This window comes from Macaca thibetana, chromosome 19 (genome assembly GCF_024542745.1).
Source record: "Macaca thibetana thibetana isolate TM-01 chromosome 19, ASM2454274v1, whole genome shotgun sequence".
Lineage (NCBI taxonomy): Eukaryota > Metazoa > Chordata > Mammalia > Primates > Cercopithecidae > Macaca > Macaca thibetana.
Genome location: NC_065596.1, coordinates 856,512 through 873,646, shown reverse-complemented (window position 1 = coordinate 873,646; position 17,135 = coordinate 856,512). Strand labels below are relative to the sequence as shown.

At 38.4% G+C, this 17,135-nt stretch overlaps 1 protein-coding gene across 4 annotated transcripts in view; it reads left to right on the top strand.

The window, feature by feature from the left end:
* The window catches only part of LOC126942223 (zinc finger protein 724), a 715,842-nt gene that overhangs the window by 349,388 nt on the left and 349,319 nt on the right, over positions 1-17,135 (top strand). For 3 of the 4 annotated variants that reach the window (XM_050769576.1, XM_050769577.1, XM_050769575.1), the window contains one exon: positions 4,301-12,274. In XM_050769576.1, the coding sequence (XP_050625533.1) occupies positions 4,301-5,970 (1,670 nt within the window). In that variant the 3' untranslated portion in view covers positions 5,971-12,274. Of the gene's footprint in view, positions 1-4,300; positions 12,275-17,135 lie in introns of those variants that run through there. The other variant, XR_007721532.1, reaches the window with a different exon arrangement.

The window sequence follows — 17,135 nt, the reverse complement described above, 5'->3', positions numbered from 1 at the left end:
TCAGTTCTGCTATCTCAGCCTCCCAAGTAGCTGGGATTACAGGCGTGCACCACCATGCCTGGCTGATTTTTGTATTTTTAGTAGAGAGAATGTTTCAGCATGTTGGCCAGGCTGGTCTCGAACTCTTGACCTCAGGTGACCCACCTGCCTCAGCCTTCTGAAGTGCTGGAATTACAGGCGTGAACCACCGCACCCGGCCTTTAAAGCTCCCTTAAAGGCACTTATTTTGGAGATGAGGACTTGCTGCACACCCCAAGCTGGTCTTGAAATGTTGACCTGAAGAAATTCTCCAACCTCAGTGTACCGTGTAGTTGTCATTACAGGTATGAATGATGCTTGGCTCTCTCATAAAGGCATTTTTGTTAGGGATGGCTGACAAATTTTCTTGCTCTCAGGGTGTAAGAAAATATGTCACCTTTTATTTTTCCACCAAACTAATGTCACTCTATTCATTTTTCTTTCTATTTTGTATTTCAAATTTGTCCATAATTTTGGATTCACACATTTAGGGCAATATGTCACAATTTAAGTGTTATGCCTGAAGTAAATTAGATACTTAGTAGGCACTCCATATTTACTAAAATATAGTTACTTATACATTTGTTTGCTGTAGGCAAAGAGGAATTACAGGATTTGCACTCACTTTCTTCAGCCTATATCTAAATAAAAACATAATTTATTTCCAAATATTTGTTTTATATATATATCAGAGGCTTTAATTATATTCTGCAAAAATATATATTTCTTTTTAATTTAGCAATATAAGGCTATTATTTTCTTCTAAATTTGATTTTTTTTTTTTTTTTGAGATGGAGTCTCACTCTGTTGTCCAGGCTGGAGTGCAGTGGTGTGATCTCGGCTCACCGCAGCCTCCACCTCCTGGGTTCAAGTAATTTTCCTGCCTCAGCCTCCCAAGTAGCTGGGATTACAGACGTGCACCACCAGGCCTGGCTAGTTTTTTGTATTTTTAGTAGAGATGGAGCTTCATCATGTTGGCCAGGCTGATCTTGAACTCCTGACCTCAAGTGATCCGCCCGTCTCAGCCTCCCAAAGTGCTGTGATTACAGACGTGAGCCACCATGCCCGGCCACAATTTTTTTTTTTTTTTGAGACGGAGTCTCGCTCTGTCGCCGAGGCTGGAGTGCGGTGGCGCGATCTCGGCTCACTGCAAGCTCCGCCTCCCGGGTTCACGCCATTCTCCTGCCTCAGCCTCCCGAGTAGCTGGGACTGCAGGCGCTCGCCACCTCGCCCGGCTAATTTTTTTGTATTTTTTTAGTAGAGACGGGGTTTCACCATGTTCACTAGGATGGTCTCGATCTCCTGACCTCGTGATCCACCCATCTCGGCCTCCCAAAGTGCTGGGATTACAGGCTTGAGCCACCGCGCCCGGCCCACAATTTTTTTAAGGCTGAATAAAATTCCATTGTGTATATATGTTACCTTTTTTATGTTTAGGTTGCAGTGAGCCGAGATAACATCACTGCACTCTAGCCTGGGCAACGGAGTGAGATTTCTATAAAAATCTCAATAGCACATTTTTACAGAAATATTGTTAAAAACTTTTGAATTTGATTTTTTATGTTTATGAATCAAGAGACATCTGGGTTACTTCAGCCTTTTGCCTTTTGTGAATGCTGGTACAATAAATATAGATGTTTACGTATCTCTTCTAGGTCCTGTGTTGCATCCTTTGGATATAGATTCATAAATGGGATTGCTGTATTTAATTATAATTCCACTTTTAATTCTGTGTGAAACATAACATTTTAAAATAATGGTTGCATCCTTGTTTTCCATCAACAATCAACATAAGTTTCATTTTCATAGCATCGTCAACAGATTTGGTGGTGGGTTTTTTGGGGGGGGGTTGGGGTTTTGGTTTGAGTCAGAGTCTCGCTCTGTTGCCCAGGCTGGAGTGCAGTGGTGCGATCTCGGCTCACTGCAATATCCGCCTCCCGGGTTTAAGCGATTCTCCTGCCTTAGCTTCCCAAGTAGCTGGGACTACAGGCGCATGCCACCATGCCTGGCTAACTTTTCATATTTTTAGTAGAGACGGGGTTTCACCATGTTAGCCAGATGGTCTTTATCCAGCCTCCCAAGGTGCTGGGATTATAAGCGTGAGCCACCGTGCCTGGCCAGATTTGGTGTTTTTTTTTTAGAAAAATGATAGTGGTCATTCTAATGGGTGTGGGGTGATTTTGCTTTTCATTGTGATTTCTATGTATGTCTTCACAAATTAGTAAATTTATGTGTCCTTTCAAATGCTCTTTCCCATTTTTGTATCTTTTTGTTTGTGTGTGTTTTTTTTGTTTGTTTTTGAGACACAGTCTCCCTCTGTCACCCAGTTTGGAGTACAGTGGCGCAATCTTGGTTCACTGTTTTTTTTTAAGATGGAGTCTTACTCTGTCACTCTGGCTGGAGTGGAGTGCAGTCGTGTGATCTTGGCTCACTGCACCCTCCGCCTCCTGGGTTCAAGTGATTCTCCTGCCTCAGCCTCCCGAGTAGCTGGGACTAAAGGCGTGTGCCACCACACCTGGCTAATTTTTGTATTTTTAGTAGAGATGGGGTTTCAATGTGTTAGCCAGGATGGTCTCGATATCCTGACTTCATGATCTGCCTGCCTCAGCCCCTCAAAGAGCTGGGATTACAGGTGTGAGCCACCGCACCTGGCCCGCCTATGTATCTTTTAAATGAAAATTTTGTTCAATTATTCATCCTTTTCTAAATCAAGTTATTCAACTTTATTGCTCAGTATTAAGAGTTGCTTATATGTTCTGAGTATCAACTCCTATTATATGATTTGCAAATATTTTTACCAGTTTCCTAGGAGGCATTGGCACTTGAATTTTTTTTTTTAATCTGCAGAAATTTTGAAGTATACTGGGGTTAAATTATTTTTTAATGTTTAAGTATTTTATTTAAAATATTTTTGCATATGATCAATTTTTATAATGTAACTTTGTCCTGGCATAGCCTGAAAAAAATTTTCTCAGCTAGAAATTCTGAGAGTGTCTTAAACATGTTCCTAGGATGTGTCTTGTCTGAAATTTGTTTTTTAATTTAAAAAGTTTATTCATGTTTCTTCTTAATAATCAGTCACCACTTGCTAAACCTGTTCGCTGTCTGTGATACTGCGGTCTCTCTGCTGCTGTAACATTTGGCTTTGGTTTCAGCAGATTCAAACCGTCATTCCACAGTATACCAACACTTTTTTCAGCACTTTATGTCGTGCGAGACAGAAACCAGTGTCTGGAAGGGCGCCTAGAAATGAAAAAAAGATGTATGTGCCAGTGTTCTACTTGTCTTTAAAAAACAAAGAAAGAAAGAAAAACAGGGTTGGCTATTCACTTTTTTTTTTTTTTTTTTTTTTTTGAGAGGGAGTCTCGCTCTGTTGCCCAGGCTGGAGTGCAATAGCAATCTTGGCTCACTGCAACCTCCGCCTCCTGGATTTAAGCAGTTCTGCCTCAGCCTCCCGAGTAGCTGGAATTACAGGCGCCCACCACCATGCCTGGCTAATTTTTGTGTTTTTAGTAGAGAGGGAGTTTCGCCATGTTGGCCAGCCTGATTCCAAACTCCTAACCTCAGGTGATCCATTCACCTCGGCACCCCAAAGTGCTGGGATTACAGGCGTGAGCCACCCTGCCTGGCTGGTTATTCACTTCTAAAGGCACTATATTATATTGGGGAGAGGGATGAGCTGTGTTGGGTAAACATAACAGACTTTTCTCATTATTCTTTATGGTTCTTTGCATTGTCCTCACCTCCTGGGGCACTGTAGACACTTAACTCTTGTATAAATTTTTCACAAATGTATTTTGGTCTGTGTATTTTTCTTACATTTATATGTCTATAAGGAAATTAGGGCCTTTGGTATTTTGTTGTGCAGTTTTGTTTTGGTTGTTTTTGAGTCAAAGTATTGCTCTGTTGTCCAGAGTGGAGTGCATTGGTGTGATATCAGCTCACTGCAACTTGTGCCTCTCAGGTTCAAGCGATTCTCCTGCCTCAGCTTCCTGAGTAGCTGGGATTACAGGTGCATGCTATCATTCCCGGCTAATTTTTTTGTATTTTTTAGAAAAGATGGGTTTCACCATATTGGCCAGACTGGTCTCAAACTCCTGACTTCAGGTGATCTGCCCATCTCAGCATCTCGACGTGCTGGGAGTACAGGCATTAGCCACCATGCCCAGCCTTCTTATGCAATCTTGTTTATGTAGTTTGTATAATTTTGTAGGTTGGATTTGTAAAGAATATGTATCTGAGTCTAGTATGTGGAGTAAGTTGTTATTTTTATTTCTTTCAGGTATGTGTTGTTATTTCGCCCAAGACCTTTGGCCAGAGCAGAGCATAAAAGCTTCTTTCCAAAGAAGAATACCAAGAAAATATGAAAAATGTGGACATCACAATTTACAGTTAAAAAAAGGGTGTAAATGTGTGGATGAGTATAAGGTGCACAAAGGAAGTTATAATGGATTTAACCAGTGTTTGTCAACTACCCAGAGCAAAATATTTCAATGTGATAAATATGTGAGAGACTTTCATAAATTTTCAAATTCAAATAGACGTAAGACTGAAAAGAATCCTTTCAAATGTAAAGAATGTGGCAAATCATTTTGCGTTCTTTCACACCTAACTCAACATAAAAGAATTCACACTACTGTCAATTCCTACAAACTTGAAGAATGTAGCAAGGCTTTTAATGTGTCCTCAACGCTTTCTCAACATAAAAGAATTCATACAAGACAGAAACACTACAAATGTGAAGAATGTGGCATAGCCTTTAACAAGTCCTCACACCTTAACACACATAAGATAATTCATACTAGAGAGAAATCCTACAAACGTGAAGAATGTGGCAAAGCTTTTAACATATCCTCACACCTTACTAAACATAAGATAATTCATACTGGAGAGAATGCCTACAAATGTAAAGAATGTGGCAAAGCTTTTAACCAGTCATCAACCCTTACTAGACATAAGATAATTCATGCTGGAGAGAAGCCCTACATATGTGAACATTGTGGCAGAGCTTTTAACCAATCCTCGAACCTTACTAAACATAAGAGAATTCATACTGGTGATAAACCTTATAAATGTGAAGAATGTGGCAAAGCCTTTAATGTGTCCTCTACCCTTACTCAACATAAGAGAATTCATACTGGGGAGAAACCTTACAAATGTGAAGAGTGTGGCAAAGCCTTTAACGTGTCCTCAACTCTTACTCAACATAAGAGAATTCATACTGGAGAAAAACCATACAAATGTGAAGAATGTGGCAAAGCCTTTAACACATCCTCACACCTTACCACACATAAGAGAATTCATACCGGAGAGAAACCCTACAAATGTGAAGAATGTGGCAAAGCCTTTAACCAGTTCTCACAACTTACTACACATAAGATAATTCATACTGGAGAGAAACCCTACAAATGTAAAGAATGTGGCAAAGCTTTTAAGCGGTCCTCAAACCTTACTGAACATAGGATAATTCATACTGGAGAGAAACCCTACAAATGTGAAGAATGTGGCAAAGCTTTTAACCTATCCTCACACCTTACTACACATAAGAAAATTCATACTGGAGAGAAACCCTACAAATGTAAAGAATGTGGCAAAGCTTTTAACCAATCCTCAACCCTTGCTAGACATAAGATAATTCATGCTGGAGAGAAACCCTACAAATGTGAAGAATGTGGCAAAGCTTTTTACCAATACTCAAACCTTACTCAACATAAGATAATTCATACTGGAGAGAAACCCTACAAATGTGAAGAATGTGGCAAAGCCTTTAACTGGTCCTCAACTCTTACTAAGCATAAGGTAATTCATACTGGACAGAAACCCTACAAATGTAAAGAATGTGGCAAAGCTTTTAATCAATGCTCAAACCTTACTACACACAAGAAAATTCATGCCGTAGAAAAAACTGACAAATATGAAGAATGGACCGGGCGCAGTGGCTCACACGTGTAATCCCAGCACTTTGGGAGGTCAAGGCTGGTGGATCATGAGATCAAGAGATTGAGACCATCCTGGCCTACATGGTATTTAGTAGTCTCTATTTAGTAGTCTCTACTAAAAAATACAAAAATTAGCTGGGTGTGGTGGCGCATGCCTGCAGTCCTAGCTACTAAGGAGACTGAGGCACGAGAATCCCTTGAACCCGGGAGGTGGAGGTTGCAGTGTGCCGAGATCGTGCCACTGCACTCCAGCCTAGTGACAGAGTGAGACTCCGTCTCAAAAAAAAAAAGTGGCAAAGCTTTTAACCAATTAACAACTCAACTATACATAAGATAATTTATACTGGAGAGAAACCCTAGAAGTGTGAATAATGTGGCAAAGCCTTTAACAAGTCCTTAATTCTTAGCAGACATAAGAGAATTACTGGAGAGAAATTGTACAAACCTGAATGATATAACAATGCAGTTGACAACACCTGAACATTTCTAAACACCTTTAAATGGTTGTCACACTTGATTGTAGGTAAAATACTTCATACTAGAGCTAGAAACCTCTGCAAGTGTGAAGAATGTGGCAAAACATTTAACCAATGCTGACACTTTATTGGACAGGGAATGATTTATACTTGAGAAAAATTATGCAAATGTAAAGAATGTGAAGAAGCCATTAATATCTGCTCACATCTTATTCAATATCAGAGAGTTCATACTTAATAGAAACATTAAAAATGAAATTACTGTCAATAGATTTTTCAGAAAATATCAGCCTTTAAAGTGAAGAAGAGTATTTATTTTGAAGACAAGCATTAAAATATCAAGAGTGAGCTGGGCATGGTGGCTCACGCCTGTAATTTCAGCACTTTGGACAAGCATTAAAATATCAAGAGTGAGCTGGGCATGGTGGCTCACGCCTGTAATTTCAGCACTTTGGAGGCTGAGGTGGGTGGTTCACTTGAGGTCAGAATTTCAAGACCAGCCTGGCCAACATGGTGAAATTCCGTCTCTACCCAAAATACAAAAATTAGGTGGGTGTGGTGGTGCATGACTAATCCCAGCTACTAGGAGGTTGAGACAGGAGAACCGCTTGAACCTAGGAGGCAGAGGTTGCAGTTAGCTGAGTTTGTGCCACCGCACTGCAGCCTGGGCACTCCAACTGCACTCCATCTCAAAAAAAAAAACTAACATGAAGAGTATTGTGGTACCATTACTTGTATTACAGATCTTATTTTACACATTTTGTACTAGAGGAAAACCCTGAAGTTGTTGCTGAAACTTTTCTTCAACATCAGAGAATATATCTTGAAGAAAATCGCTGCAAAGGTGATAAATTTGGAAAAACATTTTTTTACAAACTACAGCCTAGGAAACACCAGAGAGTTCATACTAAAATATATTTTTGCAGATGCAGTAATATAAAAAATTAGTTATTTGAAAATTAAGTCTGTAAATATCAATTCAGAGTAGATGTATCTAAGGAACTGACACTTCAGACAGGACACTAAATCAGAGTGCTGAGTTTAGAAAATAACTCAAAACTGAAATTTACATAAATATTTTGTATATAACTTTAAAAAGTGTGTAAGATATTTTGGAGAGTTATTACATTCAAAGTATGCTTTTCTTTTTTTTTTTTTTTTTTTTTTTTTGAGATGGAGTCTTGCTCCCATCGTGCAGGATGGAGTGCAGTGGTGCTATCTCGGCTCACTGCAACCTCCACCTCCCAGGTTCAGGTGCTTCTCCTGCCTCAGCCTCCTGAGTAGCTGGGATTACAGGTGTACACCACCATGCCTGGCTAATTTTTGTATTTTTAGTAGAGACAGGGTTTTGCCATATTGGCCAGGCTTTACTTTTTTTTTTTCAGACGAAGTCTTGCTCTGTCATTCAGGTGCAGCCTCCACCTCCCACTTCAAGTGATTCTCATGCTTCAGCCTTCCGAGTAGCTGGGATTACAGGCATGAGTTACCACGCCTGGCTAATTTTTGTATTTTTAGTAGAGATGAGGTCTTGCCATTGGGCAGGTTGTCTTGAACCCTGCCTCAGCCTCCCAAAATGCTGGTATTACAGGTGTGAGCCACTGTGCCCACCAAAATATACTTTTTCTTGAAAAAAATTTATAGATTTTTTAATATGTGAATAATGATGGAATTCAACTCTCAAATTCATGCTGTTTCTTTATTCCTATTGCATTCATATGTGAAAGTATGTGATGAATGGTTCCTGCATGAAAGATATGAGAGATTGTTTTTTATTAGGTAGGCATTATTATCTCTTCTATGAAAGAGTAAAGACATTAAAATGTAAGATATATGATGAAAATCTAAGTAGGGATGCTCTTTGTGGTTAACTTATAATATTGAGTGATGCATGAAGTAGGTGTTCAGTTTAATCTGCTTTATGAGAGAAAAATATTTTTAATTTTAGTTAAAATTTAATAGTGTTATTTTACTAATTGTACTTTTATGTGATACAATCTAGTACATTTAAAAACTTTGAAATTATGTATAGACTTAACTTTTTAATTTAACATTTTTAACATGTTAAATACTATTGTGCATTCAATAAAGCATTATTTTGCCACTAACCTTAACCCATTCCACCTTACTCAAGAGTGTAGGTAAAAGATAGTATTATTTGTTAACGTAATAAAGTAGTATCTGTAGTAATCTTTTTTGCTAGTGGCTTTAAACTGCAAAGAAGTTAAAGAATGTTGTTCCTGTATGTTAAATTTTTTTTTCTTATTTAAATTTACTTAATATTTTTGGGTAGATAGTATGTGTATATATTTAAACCATATATGGCATATTTTGATACATACAATATATAATAATCACCTCATGGTAAATTAGGTATCTGTCACCTCTAGCATTTATCCTTTGTATTATAGAAAATTTAATTTTATGCTTTTTGTTAGTTTAAAATGTGCAACTAAACTGTTACCAGTGGCCTCACCTCTGGCATTTATCCTTTGTATTACAGAAAATTTAATTTCTCACTTTTTGTTAGTTTAAAATGTACAATTAAACTGTTACCGATGGCCAGGCACCATGGCTCATGCCTGTAATCCTAGCACTTTGGGAGGCTGAGGCAGGTGGATCACCTGAGGTCAGGAGTTCAAGACCAGCACTGCCAACGTGTTGAAACCCTGTCTGTACTATAAATACAAAAGTTAGCCAGGCATGGTGGTGAGCACCTGTAATCCCAGTTACTCAGGAGTCTGAGGCAGGAGAATCACTTGAACTTGGGAGGTAGAGGTTGCAGTGAGCTGAGATCGTGCCACTGCACTCCAGCCTGGGTGACAGTAAGACTCTGTCTCAAAATGAATAAATAGATATTGACTACAGGGTAATTTCTATTATTGTATTATTTAGAAGTATGAATAAAATGCATACATTTGTGAGTCTTGTATACATATTTTTATAAATTTCTTATATATTTTTATTTGAACATGTGGCCTCTCTGCCTGCAAACACATAAAGACTTTTAATTTTGATTTACATGAAGTTAAAAATACACATGTATTACTCTAAAGATAAACCTTAGGAAAGAAATTATGGAGTGAGTGTGTTTATATGAGTATGAGTTTGTACCTATTTTCAGGAAAGAAGAATAGAGCAATATCGGAACAAAACAAATTGTTTTAATGAGGTGATTATTAGATAATAAAAACCTCAAAAATGCTGAAAGCAAATTTTTGCTCTCAGCTTTGTATTAAATTCATTACTGTAAAACCGTATGGTTTATGGTTCAGAATCTCTCCATACAAACTCTTTGCCTGGTACTCATGCCAGACCTATAATTTTGTTATGATTTTTTGTTTTATAGTTTATGAAGTATCCACTACGTGAGCTGGTCATGATTATAAGAATTTTTTATAAAATTCAGTAATGTACACAATTTTTAGATATAATTCCATAACGTTATATTTTATTTAGAACATTTCATTTTGTTCTTTTAGTTGCAGATGCCTATATAAGCCTACTTTAGTTATTGTCGTTTTACTTGTTATAGATGACATAAGTGAATTTACTTATTTATTGAGTCTTTTTTTTTTTAGGTAAATACTAGGGAAGTTTCATAAGTCATGAGAATGTTTTTGTATATAAATGTATCAAAGAAACATGACAGTGAGGCCGGGTAAGGTGGCTGATGCTTGTAATCCCAGCATTTCGGGAGGCCAAGATGGGCAGATCACCTGAGGCCAGGAGTTCAAGACCAGCCTGGCAAACATGGCAAAACCCCATTCTCTACTAAAAATACAAAAATTAGCTGGGTGTGGTGACATGCGCCTGAAATCTCAGCTACTCGGGAGGCTGCGGCAGGAGAATCACTTAATCCCAGGAGGCGGAGGTTGCAGTGAGTTGAGATCAGGCCACCACATTCCAGCCTGGGTGACAAAGTGAGATTCCATCTCAAAAAGAAAAAAAAAAAAAAGGAAACATGACGGTACTTGCTGTGTAACTGATGCTCCATAATAAGCCATAAATATTTCTGCTGGAGTTAGTTTGTAACTTCAAGTCAGCGGTTTCTGGTCTTTTTTTTTTTTTTTTTCCTGCTCCATTGGAGTATGTGTCTGTTTTTCTTCAATTACCATACTGTTTTACCTAATAAAGCTTTTTTAGTATATTTCAAAGTCAGGTAGGGTGATACCTTCACACTTTCTTTTTTTCTTTTTTCTTTTTTCTCGCACTTTCTCCCAGACTGGAGTGCAGTGGCACAGTCTCCGCTCACTGCAAGCTCCGCCTCCCAGGTTCAGCCATTCTCCTGCCTCAGCCTCCGGAGTAGCTGGGACTACAGGCATCCGACACCATGCCCAGATAAATTTTTGTATTTTTTAGTAGAGAGGGGGTTTCACCGTGTTAGGCAGGATGTTCTCGATCTCCTGACCTCGTGATCCACCCGCCTAAGCCTCCCAAAGCACCCCCCCTTTTTTTTTTCCTTCATTGCTTTGGCTACTTTGGGTCTTCTGTGGTACAATATAAGTTTTAGATGTATGTTTTAAAATTTATACCAGTGTGTCGCTGGTATTTTCCTAGAGATTGCATTATGTCTGTAGATTATTTTGTGTAATACAGATATTTAACGATAATAACGCCAATTCATTTATAGGTAATATTTTTCCGTTTGTGTATTATTTTTGTATTTCAATATCGTTTAGATTATAATGCACAGGTTTTTCCACTTTTTGGTTAAATTCAAAGTATAATTACTAGTTATTGTAGATTAGATTTTTTTTTTTTTTTTTTTTTTTTTTTTTTTTTTTAATTGAGATGGAGTCTCTCTGCTGCTCAGGCTGGAGTGCAGTGGCACAATCTCAGCTCACTGCAACCTCTGCCTCCCAGGTTCAAGCTATTCTGCCTCAGCCTCCTAACTATCTGGGACTACAGGCACACGCCACCACATGTGGCTAATTTTTGTATTTTTAGTAGAGACTGAGTTTCACCATGTTGGTCAGGCTGGTCTCGAACTCCTGACCTCATGATCAGCCTGTGAAATTTTGCTAAAATTTCTGAATTAGAAAAAGAAAACATTTTTTCTAATAAATTCATAAACGTCTTATGGCCATATCCCAAAAATGGTGAAGCAGAGAGTGTAGGTTATTTAAGATCATGCTGCGGACCAGGCACCTTGGCTCACGCCTGTAATCCCAGCGCCGAGGCGGGCAGATCACGAGGTCAGGAGTTTGAGACCAGCCTGACCAACATGGTGAAACCCCGTCTCTACTAAAAATACAAAAATTAGCAGGGTGAGCTACTCAGGAGGCTGAGGCAGAATAATCACTTGAACCCGGGAGGCAGAGTTTGCAGTGAGCTGAGATCGCGCCATTGCACGCCAACCTGGGCGACAGAGCAAGACTCTGTCTCAAAAGTAAAAAAAAGCTGCTGCAAATGCTCATTCCATCACAACCATGCTAGTGAAAAAAGAAATAATGGGTTAGAAGGTAGTTTTAGAGTATGTTTCTTACTCTTTTGCCCTGTAAAATTTTTGTCTTTATTACTTGCCATGTAGAAGCCTGTACTTCAACAAAAGATGTCATTAATTTCAAGTAAATATGCTCCCACATATATTCTCCCTAGAAAGGTACTGGTGTATTTCCAGTCATGCTGTAGCATTTCTGGCCGTTTTTGTGCTGCTGTGTTTGTGTGAAATAAGGCAGGAAGTAAAGCGGAGTCAACCATGACATTTCTTGTTTCTAAAGCCACAGCCTCTAAAATTTAATGTTATGTCAGCTAGAAATAATGACAGTATTTAAGAAGTAAAAAAAAAAATTATATTTTTTATAGTTTATAAAAATTTATTTTTGAATTATAAGTTAAACAACTTGAGGCCGGGCGCGGTGGCTCACTCCTGTAATCCCAGCACTTTGGGAGGCCGAGGCGGGCGGATCACAAGGTCAGGAGATTGATAACCCCGTCTTACTAAAAATACAAAAAATTAGCCGGGCGCGGTTTGGGCGCCTGTAGTTTGAATTATAAGTTAAACAACTTGAACATGCAGAACCTAAAAATGTCAGCTAGGTAATAGTATTAATATTTTAATAGCTTATAATTGTGAGTCACAATTGCCCCATCAGGTTTACTGAAAAGCAGTTATTTATCTTCTGTGTGTGAATGGAGAATAGGCTTTTTATAATCCTAAGCATACAGATCTTTTAAGATTAGCACTATGTTTAGATCTGAATAAAATTTATAGGCTTGTAATAACAGAAATTTTAATACTTTTTTTCTAATGGAAGTGAAAAACAGTAGAAGTCATTTGTTAAAATGAGTTTAAGAGAAACTTCACATGTATTAATTAAATAACATTTAAACCACATTGTAAGTTACCGATCAGTAATTCCAATCTATTTTATTTTAATCACTGAGAAAGCATAACGTTCTTTATTCAATCAGAAAGAGTATTCTTATTAATGTTTCTGAAACTTCTAGCAACTGTAGACTGCTCAATGGATGACAAGGTTCATGCAGACAACAAATTTTCTATATAATAGGCTCATTTTAAGTTTAAATATAAAAACTCATTATTTCAAAAGTAAAATTAATGGTTCTTTTAAGTCATAAGACGAATAATGTTATAATTCATTTACTGAAGTGTTTGTCTCAGACTTTATAATGAATACTTTAAACCAAAATTTAAGTTCTACGTACTATCTATGGATAAAAAGAAGTGGTTTCTAAATTTATCTTTATTTCTACTAAATTAAAAAATTTAAAGCCAAAATGTTAGGTCAGGATTTAGAACAAGCATTGGGTGACGGGTTGTTGGGCATAATGGTTAAGATTGAAACTTGGTAGCAGCTGGTTACTGATTGCATCCCTAACTTTAGGGTTTTGGTAAAATTAAAGCAATTAATGCAAATAAAGTTGCCCAAAGAGCACCCAGCATATAGCTCTCATTTGTTGATTCTGTTAGATCATGATCAATGTTAAGCCTAAAAACAAGGTGGCCACATCAGTGGTTTGTAACCCATGTTTATTCTAATCAGTCAGTGAGGGACTATATATAATAGTAGTTGAATGTTTATAATACTACCCTTGGAAAATTTCCATATATTCACACTCAGCATGGATATAAATATGGAAAGATTTCTCATTGAGTACTTCTCTTTGGCACTCTAGTAACACCAGACAAATAAGCACCTAAATGCCGAGTGTGTCAGTTTTAATATTAGAAAAGAAGGCATGTTGTTTTCTTGTCTACTTGTTTAATAAATTTTTTATTGCCAAGTACATATGTTCATTTGATTTAATATGTTGAAATGTGGTTTAAAATATATTTTCAAATAACTTTTCTCTAACAAGTGAAGAAATAACTTATTTACAAATGTAGAAATAATGTTACTCTAAGCAGTTGCTTTAGAGTCTGTCTTTTATAGTATTGTATTCTTTTGAACATTAAAAATAAACATTTTTTCCTGAGTGTTGGGTTTAGACTATTCATTATATTAAAAGTTCACTTATGGCTAGGTGCGGTGGCTCATGCCTGTAATCCCAACTCTTTGGGAGACCGAGGTGGGTGGATCACCTGAGGTCAGGAGCTCAAGAACAGCCTGGCCAACATGGTGAAACCCAGTCTCCACTAAAATTACAAAAATTAGCCGGGCATGATGGCAGGTGCCTCTAATTGCAGCTAGCTACTCGGGAGGCTGAGGCAGGAGAATTGCTTGAACCTGGGAGGCGGAGGTTGCAGTGAGAGACCATGCCACTGAACTCCAGCCTGGGTGACAGTGAGACTCCGTCTTAATAAAAACAGAAAAAAGAGTTTACTTACATCACTAAAGGAGCAAGCCTTTTGAAATATATATATATGAAAAATATATGTATGTTTTCTAAGATTTTAAAATGAACACTTTTGTCAAATTTCTTAAAGTTTATTTCTCTTTAAAGTATGAGTAGTATTTTTGATTGGCAAATCAAAGTTGAATGAATTTATGGGGTAAAATGTGATGTTTGAATATATGTGTGTAATATGGAATGATTGAGTTGAGTTAAATAACATCTATCAACTCGCTTACCTATCATAAGTGAGTTGATAGTTAAGATATTTGAAATTTACTCTTAGTCATTTTAAAATACAATTACGTTATGGTTTACTATAGTCACGCTGCTGTGAAGTAGATCTCAAAACCTACTTACCTTGTCTATTTGAAACTTTGTACCCTTCAATCAAAAAACTCTGTAATTTCTTCCCATCAAGCCTCTGGTAACCATTATTTCACTTTCTTTTTTTTTTTTTTTTTGAGTTAAACTTTATTAGATTCTACATATAAATGAGATTATGAAGTATTTGTCTGTGTCAGGCTTATCCCATCTAGCATAATGTCTTAAAATGTATATTGTTTCAAATGACAGGATTTAGCCCTTTCTAAGGCTGAATAGTACTCCATTGTGTATCTATACCACATTTTAAGAAATAATTTAAATATATATTTATTGGTCGAAAGACTTGTGTGTTATAAAAATAGTTCTGTGTTGCTGGGCACGGTGGCTCACGCCTGTTGTAATCCCAGCACTTTGGGAGGCCGAGGTGGATCACCTGAGATCAGGAGGTCGAGACCAGCCTGGCCAACATGGTGTAACCCTGTCTCTACTAAAAACCCAAAAATTAGCCGGACTTGGTGGCACGCGCCTGTAATCCCAGCTACCCAGGGGGCTGAGGCAGGAGAATCGCTTGAACCCAGGAGGCGGAGGTTGCAGTGAGCCAAGATCCCGCCATGCTCTCCAACCTGGGCAACAGGGCGAGATTGTCTCAAAAAACAAACAAAAAACAACAAAAAGCCCAAAAAACAAAGGACAACAGACAAACCCTTCAAACAGAAAATAATGTAACACTCATTTATAATACAAATAAAAATGGAATAATTGGATACATTTTCATTGTTATATATGTGTGTGTGAATCTATAAAATGGTACATAAAGAAGAAATTAAGCCAGAAAAAAGATATTTGTAACGAATTAAGTTGGAAAGTAATTATTATTTGCAGATATCTTTGTTTACTTAGATAACAAAAGCAACTGAAAGAATTTGAAAAGTCTATTCAGGTCCAGGCGCGGTGGCTCACACTGTAATCCCAGCAGTTTGGGAGGCCGAGGCGGGTGGATCACCTGAGGTCAGGAGTTCAAGACCAGCCTGGCCAATGTGGCAAAACCCTGTCTACTAAAAATACAAAAATTAGCCGGGCGTGGTGGTGGGCGCCTGTAGTCCTAGCTACTCAGGAGGCTGAAGCAGGAGAATCGCTTGAACCCAAGAGGTGGAAGTTGCAGTGAACTGAGATCACACCATTGCACTCCAGCCTGGGTGACAAGAAGGAAACTCCATCTCAAAAAAAAAAAGAAAAGTCTATTCAGGTAGATAGGCAAAATTCTAAAATGATTCCCAGCTGTTGCACACCTGCGGTGTTACCTTTTTAGTGTAAAAAAATGTGCGACTGGCCGGATGCGGTGGTTCACACCTGTAATCCCAACATTTTGGGAGTCTGAGGTGGATCACCTGAGGTCAGGAGTTCGAGACCAGCCTGGCCAACATGGTGAAACCCCATCTCTACTGAAAATACAAAATTATCCAAGCATGGTGGAGGGCGCCTGCAATCCCAGCTACTCAGGAGGCTGAGGCAGGAGAATCCCTTGCATCTGTGAGGTGTAGGTTGCAGTGAGCTGAGATCATGCCACTGCACTGCAACCTGGGCCACAGAGTGAGACTCCATCTCAAAAACAAGTGTGATTTACTGTGGTAGGAAATTAATTACTCATGAAATTAGGTTATTAATGTGTTGACTTTGTGTTTATCAAAAGGGAGATTATCTTGATTGGGCTAAACTTAATTAGAGATGCTTTTAAGAGAAAAAGGCACATCATAGAAAAACACTCCTGCTGGCCTGGAAGTAAGTGACTTCCAGATGGGTCATTTTGTAAGCTGCTTATGGTGGTCCCCTGGCAGGAAATATATTTGTATGTTGTCATAATTCCTGCCTCCCACATGTTCCTTCCAGTACGGAGGACAGGAGGATCCCAAGGAAGAGGAAAAAAAGGGAGTCTCATTCATGCAGTAAATAATCACCTCTCATCTGGGATAAACAGAGGGAGACCACAACATGACCACATCAATGAGAAAAAAGGAAACGTGGTTGAAAGAATTCACTGGGATTATGGAACAACATTTACTAAGTTGTAGTGAATGATCAGCTCCTGAGATACCAATATTCCACCACGAAGGCTGAATTCATTCTGATTAAATAATCATGTCTGCGTAAGTCTGGTGACCCAGTTTTACACTATCCATTACAGAAATACCGTGGAGACCAGTGGGTACCCTCCTAAAATTGAACTTATCGTGAAAAGCATACCTGATTCTTTAACGATTGAAAACCCTTGAAAAAAAATTGTATTGATTGATTGATTTTATGTTTTTTGAGACAGAGCCTCACTCTTGCCCAGGCTGGAGTGCAGTGGTGCAATCTCGGCTCACTGCAGCCTCCACCTCCCAGGCTCAAGTGTTTCTCCTGCCTCACCCTCATGAGTAGCTGGGATTACAGGTGCACCACCACACCTAGCTAATTTTTGTATTTTTAGTAGAGACGGGATTTCACCATCTTGGCCAGGCCGGTCTTGAGCTCCTGACCTCATGATCCACCCGCCTCGGCCTCCCAAAGTGCTGGGATTACAAGCGTGAGCCACCGCGCC